General features: G+C 35.5%; 3 protein-coding genes across 3 annotated transcripts; 1 reads left to right on the forward strand and 2 right to left on the reverse strand.

The window, feature by feature from the left end:
• Positions 1-969: 969 nt before the first annotated feature.
• Positions 970-3,520, reverse strand: LOC106133694 (zinc finger protein PLAG1). Its single transcript, XM_013333505.2, has one exon. It carries the CDS (start codon positions 3,238-3,240, stop codon positions 2,677-2,679), a length of 564 nt encoding a protein of 187 aa, XP_013188959.1. The 5' UTR covers positions 3,241-3,520; the 3' UTR covers positions 970-2,676.
• A 1,741-nt stretch (positions 3,521-5,261) lies between these two features.
• LOC106133679 (juvenile hormone esterase) lies at positions 5,262-7,602 on the forward strand. Its single transcript, XM_013333489.2, has 3 exons — positions 5,262-5,475; positions 5,645-6,927; positions 7,330-7,602. Exons 1-3 carry the CDS (start codon positions 5,296-5,298, stop codon positions 7,481-7,483), a joined length of 1,617 nt encoding a protein of 538 aa, XP_013188943.2. The 5' UTR covers positions 5,262-5,295; the 3' UTR covers positions 7,484-7,602.
• A 1,427-nt stretch (positions 7,603-9,029) lies between these two features.
• Positions 9,030-21,697, reverse strand: LOC106133680 (transmembrane protein 26). The gene is made up of 10 exons (XM_060952517.1): positions 21,495-21,697; positions 18,790-18,916; positions 17,920-18,079; positions 16,432-16,609; positions 15,403-15,559; positions 14,778-14,911; positions 14,040-14,141; positions 12,079-12,174; positions 9,583-9,726; positions 9,030-9,353 (listed from the first exon to the last, which is right to left on the reverse strand). Exons 1-9 carry the CDS (start codon positions 21,695-21,697, stop codon positions 9,645-9,647), a joined length of 1,239 nt encoding a protein of 412 aa, XP_060808500.1. The 3' UTR covers positions 9,030-9,353; positions 9,583-9,644.
• Positions 21,698-22,302: the final 605 nt, after the last annotated feature.

Genomic DNA, 22,302 nt, shown 5'->3' on the forward strand with positions numbered 1-22,302 from the left:
TTAATGTAGCGAAAAAAAGAAGTGAAAATAAAAATTTTATGAAAAAACATCTCTGAATAAAAAGGTTGAGTGCTACTTATGAGCCAATTCATAGGAATTCATAGGAATTTAAGTGAAAACTTAAAATATTTGTGTTTTCAGTTAAAACACACTTTCACTAAAAAAACTTATTAATTTAAAAAAATAAATTAATAAGTTTTTTAGTTTAACCAGATAAACGTTTAAAAAAAAATAAGCAAAAAATACATTTTATTGACGAATGGACTTATTAAAACGGCCAAGTGCGAGTCGGAAACGCGCGCGAAGGGTTCCGTACCATCATCTCGTTTACTTTATGGAAAATATACAACTGTTTATTATGATCGACCAAAAACATTTATTGTATGGGAGGCCCATTTAATAAACCCTTTTTTTTATTTAATTATTTATTTTGAACTTATTAATTTTCATACTTCTATGTAAATTATAAGCTCTTCCTTTATTAATGTTGAGCAAAAAAATTCGAAAAGAACACGTTTATTGTATACACTTAATATTTATTATTATTTTTAATATTTGTTGTCAAAGAAGCAATGGAAATTCATAATTTGTAAAAATTTCAGCTTTTTAGCTATCACAGTTTTTGAGATACAGCCTGATAACAGACAGACGGACTGGCAGACAGTGGAGGCTTATAAATATGGTACCATTTTTACCGTGTGGTTCCCGGCACCTTGCCGTGTGGTTCCCGGCACCAATAGAAAAAAGAATAGGACCACTCCATCTCTTTCCCATGGATGTCGTAAAAGGCGACTAAGGGGTAGGCTTATAAATTTGGGATTCTTCTTTTAGGCGATGGGCTAGCAACCTGTCACTATTTGAATCTCAATTCCATCTTAAAGCCAAACAGCTAAACGTGGCCTGTTAGTCTTTACAAGACTGTTGGCTCTGTCTACCCCGCAAGGGATATAGACGTGATTATATGTACCATTTTTACCGTTTTGGCACGGAACCCTTAAAATCATCTAAATTTAAAAAGTATTCGCTTTTTACCAGATCTAATATCCACGTCACAAATATAATTGTACTACCTATGTACAAATTTGTATATCCAAAAGTATTAACCCACAGATCACCCCCAATAGATTGAGCATCTTTCAATACTTGTACGCGTCGACAAGTCACCAAACTAAGAGGAAGTGCCGGGTCGGAAGTGGAAGCTAGTTATGTGACATAGAATGAAAACGCCAAAATTGTTATCGATGTTTCTTAATTTCTAACTAATACACTAACGAATCATCTGTGATAACTGATCACATCATTATTGCGTGGTAACCGCGTGCGCCCGTACATGCAGAATCTATCGGGGCTAATTTGGGTATTAACCTTACAAAATACCTACATATCACTTTATCAAGTGTATCAAACTAGTGTTTCGAACTACGGTATTTGAATTCCATGACATTTTACTTCCACCTGGCTTTAGTCCTGGTTACATCCTCACCACTTTGGGGTGGAACCCGGGGTAAGCCCTTGACCATGGATCCTGGGTTGGGTGAGTCAGGTTTTAACACGAAGCAACTCCCATCTGAGGTCTGCAAACTTTGCAGGGGAACCAAATTGGATTTGGAACCGTATTGGATCATATGCTTGTACACCCAGATGCCTGAATGTGCAGCTTTCCTCACGATGTTTTCCCTCACCGTAAGAGCATCGGTTAGTATTCAAACTAATGTACATAACTTCGAAAATAGTAATTGGTATATGGTTGTGGTATTTGAACCGGTGCCTTTATGCGCGACGCTTATTTTAACCAGGCACCTTACCGATTCGCCCACCAACGCTTTACTATAAGATGAATATAATATACATTTAGCCAATCTGAATATTAACAATAATTTATTAAATAATTCTTTTAAAATACAAAAAACTCACAAAAATTATAAACATGTCAGTTCGACAACCAAGTTTTATATACTCATTAATGGTATCATATAAAGATATAATCACACCTTTCTTTCTCGGAGGGATAGGCAGACACTATATCTTTCAACTTGCCAGAATTATTGTATGTAGTTCTTTTGCTTTATACATCCATCAATTTAAAGTCATGGAAAAAGATCCACGTTCAGCTATTTGGCTTTAAGATAGAATTGCTGAACGTGGCCTATCAGTCCGCTCAGGACTGTTGGCTCTGTCTACCCCGCAAGGGATAAAGACGTGATTATATGTATGTATGTATGTATGAAAAAGATCCCTAAATGGGATAAGTCTGCCTTTGTATATTTTGTCCTACAAATTTACTGTATTTCCACTACTATGAAAAAGAGGTTTGAGCATTATGTTTGGTAGTTCATTTTTTTAGATAAATTTATGAGAACAAAGATATATTTAATTCCTTTAAGAAACTTTCTGCTAAATTCTTGAAACATCGACAAATTCTTACAAAATAGAGTGAGTCCATTCTGTCAATATGGTAAAAAAAATGTCGAAAAAAAAAACCTATTAATAAAACTAGCAAAGGGATGAAATTAGTGTAGAAGTCAGAATTCTATACCAAATCAGACAAAATACATTACCTATATAAATTTTGTGCTTCCATGTCTCATAATGTCATGGGATCCTTCTTCCATCATGAAATTTAAGAGACAATATTATTAGTTTTCTTCAATACCTATTTCTAAATCTTTCGCACAATCATAATCTCTTATGAATGCGATTCAGGTGGCTCTGCAGAGATTCCCTTGCTTTAAACTTTAGAGAACACAATTCACATTGGAATGTTCTATTTTTAAATGTATGCTTGTTCTGCATGTGCTTAGCCAGTTGTTCCTTGTTCAAAAATTTCTTCTGGCATTTCAAACATGCATTCTCTTGCATGACCTGTTTCATTTTCAAATGCCGACGAAGGCAATACCTCGATTTGAATGTGATTGAGCACATCTCGCATTTAGACTTGCTCTTCGCCTGGTGATGCGTTTGACAGTGAATATCCAAATTAGCTTTCTTATTAAAAACTATTTGACATTCATTGCATTCAAAAGTTTCTTGACGTTGTTGTAACTCGTGATTGGAAGTCATGTGGCGGAAAAAATGGCTGTTCTGAGTGAATTTGAGACGGCAGTACTGACAGGTGTAGATATATTTAACTTCTTCGACTCCCTTTGTGGAGGGTAAGGCGCCGTCTTCGAGGCGTCTCAATCTATTTGCTGGTCGAGTAATCCTTATTTTAGGACCAGTCCTAAGAGGTTTTTTATTCATAACTGGGCCTTTTTGTGCTCTGTCGACCTATGAAATCAATATCTCATAGCTTTTACGAGTATTTCTTGAAAATGTTCAGTGTTTGACTCAACACGTAGGCAGTCCAATTATTAGTTGACGAGAACAAAAATTTCGTGTTAAACGAATATGTTACACTGGTTGCACTACGTAACAACAATATATTTTCAAAATCTTACAGTGTTGGCCTGGAGAACGAAAAATAACTGTATTTTTCCAAAAATACAAATCCTTTCTTTTCGTGAAAAACTACAAACATTGACAGTTGACACAAACTAAAAGACAATTTTGACTTTGATATAGCTGTCATGCGCGTTCTGCGCGTCATTTGTTTTTTTTTGTAGGTGGTGATGTATATTTGACAAAGGAAATTGAAAGCATTGAAAGTAAAAAAAGCTACTACCATTCTAGATTGCTCGATAACTCGATATGTAGTTCAAATTATTGTTTTTAAAATGTATCTGAGATTTTATAATTTTAACAATATAAACATAAATTAAATAATATGTAAATATAAAAAAATGAAAATGTGTTTATTAGCAACATATACATGTAATGCAATAGTGAGAGTTCGAAAATTTAAAGGAATTAATAAGTTTAAAAACTTTAAAAATAAAAATTTTGCATTATCTTGTATATTCTGATCTATTAATCAGATTTTATCAATGGGAATAACGACTTTTTTGAATAGTCACATAGAGGCTCGTCCCAATGCTTTAGGGAATCCCTTCCCTAGAGTCTAAAACATACTTTCCATTAATTTGTAATATTTAAACATTATCTATGAATAATCGACCGAAAGCGTATATTAAATTAATATACGCTTTCGGTCCGCATGCTGCGTGGTAGGTAAGAAGGAAAAAAAGGAAAAAAAAACTTTATTTAGCTCAAAAGGTTTCATTGTAAATTGGTTATTATACTGAAACAAAATTATATGATGCGACCAAAAGGGTTACTCAGCATAATTATATGCATGTGTAGGTAGGTGGGTAAATAATAGATACTAATCCAAATTATATTAAGCATATGAAAAATTACGTAAATTTACATTAGGTATAACTTGACCATAGACTCAGACACTACCTATTAAAAAAAGGCCACTCCAAACCTTCATTCATCTCTTTCCATATGTCTTAACTAAGGGAACTTGAGCACTTCGACTTAACTAGTGCAACACAGCAAGCATGATCATGATCTAGTCACTGAGGTCAAGCTGAAGTCCCTTGCCTTATTTGCCTTGACTGACCTACTTCTGGATTGTAGAAATATCAGGTAAGGACCCCAGGCTCATCTCCAAAGAGGAAATAACCGAAACAAAAGTCAAGGCGATGATTTGATACCTAGCAATAATGACTGCCAATGAAATTTTTTTATCATGAAAATAACGAAAACGAAATACTCGAAGCTTCAGGTGGATAAAATTGTAAATTTGAAGTTATGCCATGTGGTTTTCGGCACTTAAGAATAAGGACGACTCCTATATTTTTTTCCAAGGATGTCTTATAAAAGCGAATCTGGGGATATGGTCGTGCCCTCGCCAAGACGAGCCAAGCCAAGAAAATCAATTTGGCTGTGTGCTGGCTGCTCTTCCACAAAAATTAAAAAAAAATCAATGGAAAGTCTAAAAAAGCTAACATGGGATTTCTCTCTTAGACGATAGACTAGCAACCGGTCACCATCTGAATCTCAATTCTATCACTTTGCCATAAAGCTGAAGTCATTTTGAGAACGTTGACACTGTCTTTCCCGTAAGGGATAAAGACGTAATGTATGTGTTTTACAAAATTATATATCAACAAAATAATAACAAAGACAAGTTAATTATTATGTAACAATAATCGAAATTAAAAAAATCACGTACAATCATTTAACAATCGATTAAGAATATTGAATTATCGTCACGTCTTTTATCAATTGTAATCAAGTTAAAAGAATCGAAATCGAATGACGAAATAATTTTGATTGTTAAACATCTTTTAGTATAAAAACAGTTGAATTAAAAACAAAAGCATAGTTTTAAGATAAACAAGCAAAGGAATGGGTGTTTACACAGCCGTAATTTTTGGCGCGTTTTTTGTGTTTATTGAGGTAGCGGGTTCCTTAGAACCTTCGAGAATCGTGGTAACGAAACAGGGGAAAGTTGAAGGTGAATTAGCCAGTAATGGGTTGTATTATGAATTTTTGGGCATTCGTTACGGCGTTCCTGTAAAATTTAGGGTAAGTTTGACTGTTTTTACGATCGCACCCCTGTAACTTTCTATTAATGTTCAAAGTCCGTTACTTTTGTTCAATATTGACTGAACGTAGTAAACATATAATTATTTTTTCTGAGCTTGTTTTCACTAAGTCTGATACAATTAACAATAACAAAAATATCATTTTCTAGGCCCCCGAAGAACCGCCATCTTTCGACGAAGTTTACAAAGCCGACAACAGAGCAGTATTATGCCCTCAATTCCTCACTACTGACCCCTTGGCAGCACCAAGTGAAAACGAAGACTGCCTGGTTCTTAACATCTACTCCCCAAGCGCTGTCACCAATTCCTCATTACCAGTCCTTGTTTTTCTCCACGGAGGAGGCTTCGGCACTGGATCTGGCTCTCCAAGCTTCTACGGCCCACAATACCTAGTCAGTCATGGCATTATTGTAGTTACGGTGAATTATAGACTCAACGCGTATGGCTTCCTCAATCTTGGCATAGAAGAGGCCCCTGGTAACGCTGGCTTAAAGGATATTAGAGCCGCTTTAAGATGGATCCAGGAAAATATCAAAGGCTTCAATGGTGACCCTGATAATGTTACAGTAATGGGTCAAGGCAGCGGTGGTATAGCAGCTATTTATCTTACCTTATCTGATTCAACTAAAGGCTTATTCCACAGGATAATATCTGAAAGTGGTACTCTTTTTGCACCTCAATCCTTCGATCCAAAACCACTAAGAACCGCGAGCCAGGTTGCTAAATCTTTGGGCCTAAACACAATGGACCCTAAGAAATTGCTTAAAACATACACAGAAACCGATATCATCAAAGTAGAAGAAGCTATTTCAAAACAAATGAATCCTAAAAGCGTTTTTTTGCCGTCAGCGGAAAAGGTTTTCGAAAACGAAGAGGCTTTTATAACTGAATCTCCTTATGCTATTTTATCAAGTGGTTCCTTCCATCCAGTCCCAATCATTCTCGGTCTGAATACGGTTGAAGGACTGACTAGTACTTTAGATTACAACACTATAACCAGCCAAATGGATAGAATTAAAAACGAAGATTACTCAGCCCTCGATCAGAGGAGTCTCATAGTAGCCAAAGACGAAATTGAAGAATTCAGAACCACTTTGAAGGAGTCATATTTCTCTAATACCACTTCTGACGAAGCTTTGATTGGTGGTATTATTAATTTGAATACGGACTTCTCTTTCGTGGGGCCGATGTCGTTGTTTTCTGAATTGTATTCGAATCATTCTGACGTTCCGATTTACGAGTACATTTTCAATTATATCGGAAGCAGGAATTTGGGCCGGCTGCTGACTAATAGTAGTTTGAATGCTACGGCGCACCAAGATGAACTGTTTTACCTGTTCGAGTTAGAACGTGTACCTCTGCCTATGAATGAAGATGACGCTAGAATGGTTACCTTTATGACAATGATGTGGACTAACTTTGCACGATACGGGTAAGATTTTTTATGACTACACTTTATTGCTTATCAATGCCCTTTGCCTCCATACACACATATTATTTTGTAAAGAATAAACCTTTACCCTAATCATAAGCAAATAAATATTATATTCTAAGGATGAAGCGATAGATTAAAGGCTTACTTTATGGAAGGTGAAGCGAAATCAGAGAAAGAGACAGGAAAGGATATAAGATAAAAATGAAAGAAATAAATTTATGGACTGAATTTATAGCCGGAGTTACGAGTTCCGCACATGAATTTTTATACAAAAAATCGGAACGGTTGTCCGTTTGCTCCTAACACTAATTGTATTTATTACATATTTTATTTATTTCTATTTATATAAGTAGTAGAGTTAACTTAAAATATCAACATAATCTATTTAAATTATTTCAGCTCACCAACTCCTGAACCACGTAACGGCGAATGGTTCCCATACCCCTACCACCTAGCCATAACCCTGGAACCCCAATACGTGACGCCGCTCACGCCTGACCGCGCGTACTTTTGGCGCGCTTTGTACAGCCAATATGGCGCTGACATTAATTAAAAATGGCGGGAAGATTAACGGTATTACTTAAATAATTTATTGTAATTTTAAGTTAGATTTGTTATATATTTTGTATTTATTTTATGTATTTTCCCCAATATTTATTTTTTTGTTAAGTATTCAATGCGTTTTGTAAAAGAAAATTTTATACGTTACATTCTATCTTATGTATTTCTTTCTTAAAGTCTGTATATTTAATTTACCTAGTCTGAATTTATATCGGTAAAACTTTTTTTAGAAAAAGAACAATATATAGCCTCCAAATATTTATTTTTGTATTTATATAAGTAGAAATAATGGGTTTATTAGGTTTTTTATTTTTATTCCTGACATCACTACTTATATAAAAATTTAATATTAAGTACAGTGTCGTATTTTAACATGCTATATTACATTTACAATATATGTATATTTATTTATAAAATTATTTGTTATTGAATTGTACCTATCATATTTGAGAAATAAAACCATTTTATTTTCAACGTTGTTTATTAAAAAATCTACAGAACCATATTAAAAATATTGATTGTAGACATCGTAGAGTATTGTACAGTCAACAACATATCCAACTTACACAAAAGACACATAAATTTTTAAATTCCTCTGCAGTTTAAATTCTATTCTTACATTTTTTCCTTAATGTACATAATACATACATACATACATATGGTCACGTCTATGTCCCTTGCGGGGTAGACAGAGCCAACAGTCTTTAAAAGACTGAATGACCACGTTCAGCTATTTGGCTTATTGATAGCCCATCGCCTAAAAAAGAATCCCAAATTTGTAAGCCTATCCCTTAATCGCCTTTTACGATGTCTATGGGAAAGAGATGGAATGGTCCTATTCTTTTTTGTATTGGTGCGGGGAACAGTCAGTCTTTTCAAGACTGTTGGCTCTGACCACCCCGCAAGGGCTATAGACGTGACCATATATATGTATGTATGTGAAACGGGATAGCGATGTTTATCGCGGGATAATACTGTGTCGCGCGTGTCATTCTACGGAGACTGCTCTATTCAGGGTATTTATGACATGATGTTCGCTGTACTTTCCTATATACAATATTCCTTATACTACTTATTTTCCTACTGATATCAATTTTTATTTTTATTAAATACATAAGTATTATTATTATCAGGTTTTGTGCGTGGTCTAGAAACTTTATAAGATAATAATATAATATAGGTAATAACTCGACTGTAAAAACGAATTTCAATGACTTAATTAATTTTTTTATTATTATTTCTTTAATGCATGCTGTACAATTCTCAAAGCATTTGTTATATCTTGATACAATAGTTATAGTAAGGCACTTTCGTTATAAGAAAAGGCACAAATTAGGCACTACTAGCTAAACCGCTTGACCGACTTTCATGAAATTTAAAATAGGGTTAGTTCCAGACTCGCGTCACAAGTTTTTGCGGGCGAACAGCTAACTAGTATGAATATATATATTATATAGAAATAACATTTTATTAGGGCCCACATCTTTGAACATATAATTCGTAATATCGACAAAAATACAAAGATATTTGCACCACTTTTGTCGACCTCGTCGACAGCTAACTACAAACTGACTCTAATAAAAAACGCATCGCCTCAACTGAATCACTTCAAAATATTCAAATTACATTCTAATTCGAATATCAATACCTACTTCCAAATTCAAAACTCAACAAGCAAAGTCAAACTTTGCCTCCAATTCGTGGCAAAGGAACAACACCGCATACTGCCACTGTAACTGACATTTTATTTCTTCCGTAACACGTTTTCCAGGCAAATAAATCAAGTAGCATACACCTTTCAACTAGAACTGGAGTCGCTCGAGCTGCTGTCGCGTTTCCTTTTGCTCTTTTTGTCTCTGTGCCTGAAAACAAATAAAAATAAGATTTCCAGAATTTAAATTTTCTTCGCTCCTAATAGTTGCAGCGTAATGTTATATAGCCTAAAGCCTTCCTCGATAAATGGTCTATTCAACACAAAAAGAATTTTTCAATTCGAACCAGAAATTCCTGAGCTTAGCGCGTTCAAACAAACAAACAAACTCTTCAGCTTTATAATATTAGTATAGATGGTAGCAAAATTAGTGTACTCACCTGTCATGCTTCTCCTTGCGTTTAGGGCTTCGTTTAGGGCTCTCGCGACGGATCCGATGATGTCAAATGCCCGAGTCGTCGGTCGTGTGGTGAATGTTATTCAGGGATTCCTCGGAGGACTCCGATTTTTGCTTTTTCTTTGAGCTGGAGAGAGAGAAGATGAGAAATTGAGAATTACATACATACATACATATAGTCACGTCTATATCCCTTACGGGGTAGACAGAGCCAATAGTCCCGAAAAGACTGAATGGCCACGTGCAGCTGCTCGGCTTAATTATGGTATTGAGATCCAAACAGAGATAGGTTGCTAGCCCATCGCCTAAAGAAAGAATCACAAGTATGTAAGCCTATCCCTTAGTCGCCTTTTACGATATCCATGGGAAAGAAATGGAGTGGTCCTATTCTTTTTTATATTGGTGCCGGGAACCACACGGCACATTGAGAATTCTAAGAATCTTATTATATTATTACTTTGGAACTAGCTATCGCCAACTGCTTCGCTTCGAATACCTACAGAGCCACATACAGCGCGTATTTAATTCAAAACGCATAAAAAAAAAAAATACAGGTTTTTCGCAAATGTATGTATGTTGTATTTCGCGTTAGTATTTAGCGCGAATAAAACGGACTTGCCACTATTAGTATATCTCTAGGTTTGGATTACAGATATACTACTCTGTCAAGAAAGTAGCAGGAAAATATCAATAATACACAAACTGTTTGTTATTCATCCAAATTTATTTTATCACCTTCAAAATATGCTCCTTTAGAAACGATACACTTACGCCAACGAATAATCCAATCATCAAAACATTTTTTAAACGCTGTTTCCGGAATTGAGGTCAGTTCTCGCCGCGAATTCTCTTTTATGTCTTCTACCGATTGAAAACGGGTGCCACGAAGTGGTAATTTGAGTTTAGGAAAAAGAAAAAAGTCGGCTGGAGCCATATCTGGTGAATATGGTGGTTGCTCGATGGTATTTGTTAAGTGTTTGGTTAAAAATTCGTTCACAATGATGGCCTTGTGCGAAGGTGCATTATCATGGTGCAAAATCCAAGAATTTTCTTTCCACAAATCTGGCCTTTTTCGTCGGATTTGCTCTCAAATAATATTCCTTATTTACCGTTTGACCTTCCGGCAAGAATTTCGAGTGCACAACACCGCGATAGTCAAAGAAAACAGTCAACATGACTTTGACTTTTGAACGACTTTGGCGTGGTTTTTTCGGTTTCGGTTCAGTTGGAAGGCGCCACTCCGAAGCTTGTTGACTAGTTTGCATGTCAAACTCGTAAACCCACGTCTCGTCACCAGTAACAATGCGTTTCATGAATGTTGGGTCGGAATTGACTCGTTCTAGCATGTCCTCAGAGACTCTCATGCGATTGAGTTTTTGAAAAAAATTCAGGTCTTTTGGGACTAGCCGAGCGGCAACATGTTTCATACCCAAATTATTAGTTAAAATGGTACGGATCGACTTGTGAGATACAGAAAGTTCGGTGGCTATCTCTCTCAAAGTTGAATGAGGATTTTCAGTCACTATTTCCTTCACTTTTGCGATGTTAACTTCAGTTGCAGACGTTGATGGCCTACCAGAGCGAGGCAAATCTTCCATCACATCTCGACCGCTTTTGAACGCTTTGTACCACTCATAAGCACGAGTTTTTGATAAAGTCGATTCACCGTAAGCCTTCTGTAACATTTTCAGTGACTCCGAACACGATATTCCATTGGCAATGCAAAATTTAAGACAAACTCTTTGTTCGATGTTTTTATCCATTATGAAATTAGCAATACACACTAGATATGATATAACTAAAAATAGCACTGTATTTAATGTAAACAACAGATGGAACTCAAACTCCGCGCCAAAATGGAAAACAGTTGTGCCAATCTAACAACAACAAAAAAAACAAAAATTTGAATTTGGAACCATAAATAAATAATCCATTCCCGATACTTTTTTGACTGAATGTATCTACTAATTTAGCAGAGAAGTGATTTAATTTGAATAACGGAGCACTCGGTAAAATCCTACTAATATTATAAAATTAAATGCGAAAGTTTGTGGGTATGTCAGGATGTCAGTATGTATGTTTGTTACTCTTTCACGCAAAAACTACAGAACCGATTACGATGAAATTTGGTATGTGGGTAGCTGAAGACCCAAAATAACATATAGGCTACTTTTTATCCCGGAGTTCCCGCGGGATTGATAGGGTTTCCATGCGGACGAAGTCGCGGACGGCCTCTAGTAAAAGATATTTTATTTTAAGTTACATATGTATAAGATGAGAGGCAGAGTTATGACATGAAAATATAAAACAAAATCTATCAATTCAAAGATGAAATTAGAAAAAAAAAACCTCTTAAATTCTAAAGAGGTTCGTCTCTCCAACAGTCACACCACGGAGGCTGCATGGTCAATAAATTAGTGCTCGATTAAATAAACCGCGGGCAAAAAAAAGTAAAATAATTTATTTAAAATACTCTTACCTCTTCTTCTTTTCATTTTCCATTGAAACCTGATCCTTGAATAATGTAGACAACTCCAGTTCCCGTATTTCGTCGGAGTTTGTCAGTATTATAGCTCTGGAATAAAAATAAAGCATGATAAAGATGTTTACTTATTTCATTGCGGAGGTCAGATGGGAGGATGTGCCGTGTGGTTCCTGGCACCAATAAAAAAAAGACTGGGACCACTGCATCTCTTTCCCATGGATGTCGTTAAAGGAGACTATGGGAAAGACTTACGAACTTGGGATTCTTCTTTAAGGCAATGGGCTAGCAACCTGTCACTATTCGAATCTCAATTCCATCATCCAACTGAAAGTGGCTTTCGAGTCTTCTGTAGATTCTGTCTGTATGATAAAACGTAATCTTTTTGTATGAAGTTTACATTTTCTTACAAAAACATTTCATGGGGATATTAGTATAGGTATTTGTTTTTCGCTTATACTTATACAATAGTTTAATTTGTTCGGTCAAATTAGTCTTCAGCGTTATATATTTAACATTGCAATGAGAACCAATCAATGCCTCGCTACCCGGAGAGTCACCTTGACACGGGGCGGCCGAATCACCTGCTAGTGTTGGGATAAAACGTTTATCGATACGCTTAATGACGATAATACGATTTAATTGTCGATGCAAAAAAGAATTAAAAAATCGTAACTCAATTGTTATTGTTACTAATAATATGGGCATTAAAATTTACATACACATATCAATATTTTAAAAATATGAAACATATTCAAATGGCAATGCTGCCGGGCTTTTGGGCACACTCACGCGAGTTGATGTTATGCAAGAACTGTAAATAAAATTTTAGTCTGTAATCATCTTTTTTTATATAAGTAGTTTTAGTTTTAAAAATCAGAGGAAGCAATTGTCAGTAATAAGATTTAAAAATACTTTTCTTTACTTAGGACCGATCGATTGATTGGCCAAATAATTTTTGACATTTTATTATTAAAAAACAAGGGAGATTGAAGTTCCAAATTTCCAAGCTCTGTTTCATCAAACCAACTGAAAATGTGCTAGATTTATTTAACAAGAAAAACTATTTTATAGAAATCACTTTTTAAAAAATGACACATACCTATCTACGTACCTATGTAAAGCTATCTAAGTATGTCGTTACTAATTTCATTTAATTCTATTGTGGCGACTCCACTAACGTCACACGTCATCAGCCAATCACAGCGCTTATGCTAATTCTCCATACTAAAGATTTCACGGATTGAAGCATAAATACAACCATCGACTCAACATTGCCGAAGCCTTGGATTCCTAGGCATAACACCTAGCAGGAAGATCATGAGTGGCGGTTGAGTTCGAATCAACGCTCCCGCTAAACTATCGATAACGTTTCTTCCCATCCCTAGGCAGGGCGCGGCCTGAACGCCTGAACAATCATTTGACCCTCTACTACAAATATATGTATGTATATCTGTGTATTGGATAACGTCTGGCGCCTTGTAGGGTGAAGGGTGTTGGTTCCCTTCTATTTAGATTTGGACGCGGCTAAATTTGCGGGCGTTTTACGAATGTCTCTACAAACATCATCCCTTGCGGGGTAGACAGAGCAAGTCTTAAAAAGGCTGTAAGGTGTAAACACGTTCAGTTTTATGGCTTTATGATGGAATTGAGATTCATATAGTGACAGGTTGCTAGCCTACAAGAGGAATCCCAAGTTTATAAACCTATCCCTTAGTCGCCATTTATGACATCCATGGGAAAGATATTGAGTAGAGATGATGAGAAACGAACTTTTTCTGATTGTCCCGGGTCTTGGATGTATAACTATATAAGTATTTATAATAAAATAAAATACAGTTAGTACAGTTGAGTTAGTATCTTCAAACACAAGTTTCGAACTTACTTCGAGGCTAACTCAATCTGTAAAATGTAAAAAAAAAATATTTAAATAAAAAAAACACAAAAATTGAACTTACCTGATCCTTCCTCCGTCCACTTTGTCATGTCTCCTGTCACTGATCATGGATATTGAGGTCTCGCCAGCACCATGCTTCTTCTGCTTTTTATCTTTGTGTTTTCTGTACAAAAAAATATAAAATAATTGTAAAAGCCGTGAGCATCTGTCATATGTACTTATGAGAACTGAGTATTTAGATTTAATCTTTTAAAGCAATGTATGTATAGTATACAGTTGGTGTGCATATTTAAAAAAAAAAAACAAATAACATTTTGATTTGATAACCACAATTTTGGACTTTTTGGCGGGAACCCAAACGTCATGTTGTTTTGCTGTAATATTTTTTCAAAATATGTGTCTTATGATATATTAATGATTTAAAAGTGTGGATTATTGATTATTAAATGTTTTTGGACAAGCGTGAGTGTTATGGAGTGTTACAATATCGGTTTTATTCACTTTTGATGTTGTCACAAAAAGTCCTGAGAAAGGACGGAGTAAAACACTCACAGCCATAACTCGACCAATACAAAGTAAGTAAAATCTATGACTAGACTGTTTAAACTCGACACTGCCAAAAATAATCATGAAGAAGTTAGATTCTGTTTGCTGGTAGAGATTTCTTTAGAAATTAGCAGAAAACCTACGTAATTTTGTTTCTTGTGTTTATCATTCTCGATGTTCTCTGTGTAAATAAATAAATTAAGAAAATAACAAAAACTTCATCATAATTTGTCATAGCACTTTTATCACTCACTTGTGTTTTTTGTCCTTGTTTTTTTTCTCAGCGGACTTATGCTTGTGTTTCTTCCTGTAAACAGACCCGCCATTCCCTTCGTCCACCGTCTCCAAATGTAGCACGTAGAGGCGGTATATCTGCAGGAGGATTACCTGACGAACATTGACACAATATAAATGTGTGATTCTACAATATCAAGACTATTTGGCTGTGTCTACCCCGCATAGAATCAAAGCGATAGCCATAGATAAATCCATAGCCATAAATTAATCATTAGATCCAGAATATTTTTATTCAAGATGCTACGCGGTATTTAATGGCATAATAATCAAATTCAAACTTTTATTTGCATAATATAACTGTGTGCTATATATATATATAATCTGTGGCTAATTCTATCATAAAGCTGAACAGCTGATAGTGGCCTATCAGTATCTTTAAGACTGTTGGCTCGACCCCGCAAGGGATATAGACTTGACTATATGAATGAATAATCTAAGGTGTAAGCGACTCATTCAACGTTAGACACTACAAAAAGGACCGAACGGTAATATAACGATGGGCTTTATAACTATCACACTCCAGCAGAATCGCGGGAAAAAGTTAATAAATTAAAAAAAAAAACAAGTCTAGGAAGACTCACCAAAGTGTTCTTGCAAGTGAAGAATATGTTCATGTAGTTAACTATTTTATAGTGACATATGATCAGCAGTCTGAAGGCGAGGAATGGAGCGTCCTGTAACGCTATGTTCATAATGATGGCGCACACTTCAATCGAGCAGCAGCACGCGCGGCTGTTCCTGTAAATTATGATATATTATCTGTCAAATTGACATGATTACAAATAAAAAAAAAACAAAAAAAAATACATGCATCCCACTTCTGATATGTAAATATCAGAGGTGGGATAAGATCTTTATACGTTATGTACCTATATACAAACAACATAACTTGGAGTACTTAACGAACAAACATAAAAGTAACTTCGAAATAGCTATTTTTTACTACTGGTTGAACTAAATACAAACTTATTTAAATAAAACGGAAGTATTAGTAACTCGAAAGAATATTTAATAACTGTTCAATGACAAAAATGTACTTATTTATCATTTAATTCATCCTCTGATGATGCGAGAGAGAGAGATAATGTTTTTCGAACATACATATAAAGCATGCTTTAAAGCGCAATTGTATTCTCAAACCTGCTGGCTTATTCACGAACGTTGACAAGACACGCTTATCTTTCATCTTGCTCTTACTCTGGGGTTAACCTTCAAGATAGAGAAAGAGGGAACATAAGCCTTGAGAATATTTGCAGACCGTTATTTTAGGCAGAAGGCTGAGAATACGCTGTGAAGATAGATAGAGTAAGGAAAAAAGATCTGTATTTTACACCGTCGAATGAAACCAATAATGGGGTCTCTTGAGTCGCAAAAACTTTAATAACATAAATATTTTTTTCGCATAACGTTCTTAGGCATAATCATCGTTTCGCATAATACATGATTAAATGAAATTTATGCGAGACGTTGATTATGCTAAATAATTTTAGGCAAACAGATGATTATGACATTAAACTTTATCCTTGACAATGAAAGCCGAAAAAATAAAAACAAAAATAATCACCGTGCATGACCGTGTTAGAGGCGTAGCGTGCAGTGTAAATACGTACATTTCAGACCTATTAGCTGCTCCCCTGGACTTCCTGGACTTAGTAGCGGTCAGGACCACTGTGAACTGTACCAGGGACCACGACCAGATGGCCAGGGTCAGGAGTACTAGGACCTTCTCAGTGGCAACCTTCTCGTCTTTGAAGGAGTCGAAGAATTCTATGATGTCGGCAGCTGTGCCTGGAGAAGAATTCTTATGACAGTGTGTTCCCATGATTTTCCCAACTTCAATACTGCTCTGGTAGTAAAGAAAAAGTGTGCCGTGTGGTTCCCGGCACCAATAAAAAAAAAGAATAGGACCACTCCATCTCATTCCCATGAATGTCGTAAAAGGCGACTAAGGGATAGGCTTATAAACTTGGGATTCTTCTTTTAGGCGATGGGCTAGCAACCTGTCACTATTTGAATCTCAATTCCATCATAAAGCCAAATAGCTGAACGTAGGCTACGTTATATATTTTATAATAATATTTCAATGGCTATGCGTAATAATATTTCAATGGATGTCGTAAAAGGCGACTAAAGGATAGGCTCACAAACTTGGGATTCTTTTTTAGGCGATGGGCTAGCAACCAAATTAAGCCAAATAGCTGAACGTGGCCATTCAGTCTTTTCAAGACTGTTGGCTCTGTCTACCCCGCAAGGGATATAGAGGTGATTATATCAGTATGTAGTAAAGATAAAACATAATGTGTGCCAGTTGCTTTTCTTTTCTCGCAATCTGACCGTAAAATTCAATTCATGCTAATCTTGAACATCACCGATCGGTAACAAGTCTATGTGTCTTCAACAGGCTTCACTTTAGAGAGTGTGTACTGGAATTGCATAATTTACTTCCTTCTGCATCATTCAAATATCAGACGACACGGCGAGGGCTGCGATATTTGATATCCCTACCCTTCAAGTTTGCGATTTGCCAATCATTCATCATGCGAACGGCTGTGATTTGGAATTCTCTCCCCGCACTTCTCTTCCGCGATCTATACAACTTGGGGATTTTCAAGGCAAGAGTAAATAGGCATTGTTTGAGCTTGTGTGCGTCACCTATGACTGCAGCTTGCTTACCACCAGGCAAATTAAGGTGAAACTCACTCAAATTATTATAATAAACATTCATATAATCACGTCTATATCCCTTGCTGGGTAGACAGAGCCAACAGTCTTGTAAAGACTAATAGGCCACGTTCAGCTGTTTAGCTTTAAGATAGAATTGAGATTCAAATAGGGACAGGTTGCTAGCCCATCGCCAAAAAGAAGAATCCCAAGTTTATAAGCCTACCCCTTAGTCGCCTTTTACAACATCCATGGGAAAGAGATGGAGTGGTCCTATTCTTTTTTCTATTGGTGCCGTGAACCACACGGCACGGCACTATTATAATAAAAAAGTAAAAATAAACTTAAGATTATTCTTTTAGGCAATAGGCTGGCAGCATTCTATGTTTTTTTTGGGTACCAGATCAGCATGGAAGCTGTATCTCCAGTACACTTACCAATATAAACCAGTAGAAGTTGGCTGAGCTGATCCCTGGTCAGGTCTCCTTTAGGCAGTAACCACCTTCCCACAATGAGGGTCAACATCAGAAACTGTTCTATCAGCGTAACCCACATATCTGTTGGGATTTTGGTCGCTCCAGGAATGGGGATTTCAGTCTGGAATAGAATAACAGCTTTAATTTTCTCATTAGACAAAATAAGACGTTTAATCACCGGTGTAAAATTTAGTAACAGGATAAGGAGCAGTGTTATAAGGTAATGTTGTTATAATAATAAATAATAATAATAAATTTATTTATTCAAATTCAAATTCAATTTACAGCAAGACAGACAAAAAATTTTGTATGCATAGGAATTATAATTCTCTGCTCCCTAAGCTAGGAACGAACCTGTATTTTAGGGAGCAGTGAGTCTGGTGTGATTAATTTGCATACGCGTAATTATACAAACCAAAAAGAATAACAAAAGTATTAACAGTAGGCCTAACTGATATTTATGTGACGATATAGAGACAAGAATAGAAAAGATAATAGGTACTTTAATGATTTGATCATGTTGAAAAGATAAATGAAAGCAGGTTAAGAAAATATACAAGTCGTTATAAGAGTATAAGAGTCAATTTCTATTAGCATCATAAAATAATGTAATGTAGTAGACCGTAAGTATTATAGCATAATAAATTTTAAGCATAACGTTCTTTCGCGTAACGGTTTACACAAAACTATTTGTACCTTACCTAGCCTAAAAGTTAATTATGCCACATTAACCCGTATGCCTATTATGCAAAAATATTGTATGCCAAAGAAGAATAGGACATAACAATTTATGCGATAAAAAGTGGCCCCATAAAAATGCTACATACTTACCTCTAAAGACTCTTGATTGTTAATATTATTATTCTTGTTGGCGAGGCGAATGTCCACTTTGTGTAGTTCTAGCAGCCAAATAGCAGGAACTACCAGGCCGAGGTAGATGAAGACCGACGGGCAGAACCTGAGAACAATGTGAGTTCAACTACAATAGAAATTATAACTTGTCTTGGAAGATATTGCAATGCGATTAGGCATCATCTCGTGCATTACCTTACACACATAAAAACTCCCTAGCACCGATGTCTACTTGTTATTTTGTATTGATATTTTTAATACATACATACATACATATAGTCACGTCTATATCCCTTACGGGGTAGACAGAGCAAATAGTCCCGAAAAGACTGAATGGCCACGTTCAGCTGCTCGACTTAATGATGGAATTGAGATCCAAATAGTGACAGGTTGCTAGCCCATCGCCTAAAAAAAGGATCGCAATTTTATGAGCCTATCCCTTAGTCGCCTTTTTAATATGTATTCATATTTTTAATATGTATCCTTTATATTGAATGGCAAAGCCTCCGTACTAGGTTCCACTGAAAATTAGCGCATTGTGTAACCTCAACATACACATGCATATGCTGAGTGGAAACCCTTTTGGTCGCATCATATTTTTCTTTTTTTTTAATTTTTTTTTCTATGTTAATGAACAATGTAATGTTTCATCTTGCGCCAAATAAATATTTTACTTTCTTACTTTCTAAATATAATTACGTCTAATATCGAAGAAAATGCTGCAGTGCAGTTTGTTACCGCTTCTTCTGCACTGACGCCTTGGAAGCGGCAGTAGGTAAACTTAGTTTTAAGTAATTTATTTGACGTCAACCAATTTTGTTAAACCTTACGTTTTGACAATTATTAAGCGATATGAAGTATCCTATAATAATGAATAAAAATTTTCAATTTTGAATTTTATCCCTTTGAGCCAAGAAGAAAAGAAAATTAATTTGCCGTTGAATATATGGACTTTAGCAGGTGACTGTACACTGTCAATGATGAGTAGGGCGCGCCACATTAGTGGCTGACGCGGAGGGAAGTAAACATCGCTAAATTAAAGTCACTTCCATGCAAATTATCTATATTATCTATATAAAACGACTGAATTTGTCGATATTAAAGCTTTAACTGTATAAAAATAAATTATGATTATAAAATATGTCGCGAGGTTTGAATCGCCTATCAATATTTAATGAAATCGCACTATAAGTTCTTTACAATCTTTTGTTATTATATAAATTAATCGTGTATTAAGAGGTTAAAGGTTGGATGGTTAAAACTTTTATTTTCTTCTCTATAGAGCATGTAAATTAAAGATTTAAAAAAAAATTCTTTTAAATTTTAAATATGCTTTTATTAAGAAAGTAAACTTTTGCTTCTTGCTTCGCTCGGGTAGGAATTTCCGGAAAACCTTCAGACGTAACAAATACATAAATACATACATATCATCACGTCTATATCCCCTTCCGGGGTATACAGAGCCAACAGTCTTAAAAAGACTGAAAGGCCACGTTCAGCTGTTCAGCGCTTTTAGATAGAATAACAAATACCTAACACTTAAACCTACTATTTATTTGTTACTGAACGTTGGTTTTTAATCTGTGTTAAATGTCGACCAAGAGCTGTTAAGAGGAATATACGCGCCAGAAAAACCTTCGATAGAGCTAGATGGAAAGATATTGGAGAGGCATGTGCCCATCAATAGGCGAATTTATGATGAAGAAGAATATTAGTTGGAATTCAGATTGTAAATTAAGGTTTTATGTTCAGTAATATTTCTTACAAATCTACAAAATTTTATTAAAATCAAACCAAAGGTTAGAGAGTTATCGCGTTACAAATATAAATACCTACATACATACTACAAAAATCTATACTAATATTATAAAACTGAAGAGTTTGTTTGTTTGAACGCGTTAATCTCAGGAACTAACTACTGGTTACAATTGAAAAATTCTTTTTGTGTTGAATAGATCATTTATCGAGGAAGGCTTTAGGCTATATAACATCACGCTGCAACTATAAGGAGCGAAGAAATAATGGAAAATGTGAAAAAAACGGGGAAAATTATTCATCCTTGAGAGCTTCAATGATGCCCTAAATAACTATTTCACTCGGACGAAGTTACGGGCACAGCTAGTGTAGGTATTATAATTAATTAACTTCTACAGTGACAGACTGACTCAGAAATGACTAGAGGCTGCATATTTCTGTAAATTCCCACATGAACGAAGACCCGGACGATAGCTTAGTGACGAAATAAGTCTCCGTTCCGCTTGACAGGCCGTTCATTGAGAATATAATGTCAAGCGTGCAGAAGGTCGTTGACATGAGGGAAAGGTGTTACATTACCTTATTTTTATTTATTAACATACATATATATATATATAGTCACGTCTATATCGCTTGCGGGGTAGACAGAGCCAACAGTCTTGTAAGTACTTATAGGCCACATTCAGCTTTTTGGCTTGATGATAGAATTGAGATTCAAATAGTGACAGTTTGCTGGCCCATCACCTAAAAGAAGAACCGCAAGTTTGTAAGCCTATCCCTTAGTCGCCTTTTTCGACATCCGCGGGAAAGAAAAGGAGTGGACGTATTCTTTTTTTTATTTTACGCTTGTCCTAGAAGCTGTAAAAAAAATATCTAATTTCCCATGGGAACGCAGGTCGAGGTAGCATTTTATAAGGAGTTATTCTTACCATTTCCATTCCTGATTTTCCTTGATTGTCAACGTGAATATTCCTTCGAAGATCAAGAGCAGAATCGGCGAGGCTAAGTACCAATACTCGATATTATTTTTAAAAAGCGTCACTTGCCATATAGCTATAATTCCGTGGCAGGCAAAAACTAATCGCGTTATAACGGCTTTTATCGTTGCCAAAACTTTGCCTACGTTGGCCATTTTGGCTGTATAACTGATACAACATTGATGTTTGGCTGGGTGACGTCATATGATTATGTTTATTTAAAAAAAACGGTTATCTTCTCATTTGAAAATAGAAGTTTGATATCGAATCTAATGTAGTAGGTAGTTAAATTTGGAATTCCGCCATGTTGAATTTTTTTGATTTTATTAAAAAAAATGTATTATTCAACTTGGTAAAATTAAAATCTTTTTTTTTATAATAACTGCAGCACTTTATCGTTATTTTTGAAAAGGCACATTAAATTGTTTTAACGTAATTTATTTTGTTACAAATTTATTTATGATCGCCTCCATCGCGAACTTATTTCGCGGACAACGAAAAGGCACTGATACAAAAAGATATTATCTTCTCCAAATGCATTCATTTCCCGACCATTCCCTGAACTACAAAATCTACACTGTCCATTACCGGCTTCCTTTTATGGTTGTAGAGTGTTCTAACAAGAAAAGGGGCAATGGATGTAGTTTTATTTGGAAATTTCGAGATGGGGTCAAAAGTCTGCGCGCGCAAATCAGTGAATGGCCAATCACAAGCAGTTTCCGAGAAAAAGGGCTTGGAATGTATTACAAAATTGCCTTTT

The sequence above is a fragment of the Amyelois transitella genome, chromosome 28, assembly GCF_032362555.1.
Source record: "Amyelois transitella isolate CPQ chromosome 28, ilAmyTran1.1, whole genome shotgun sequence".
In the NCBI taxonomy this organism is placed as follows: Eukaryota; Metazoa; Arthropoda; class Insecta; order Lepidoptera; family Pyralidae; genus Amyelois; species Amyelois transitella.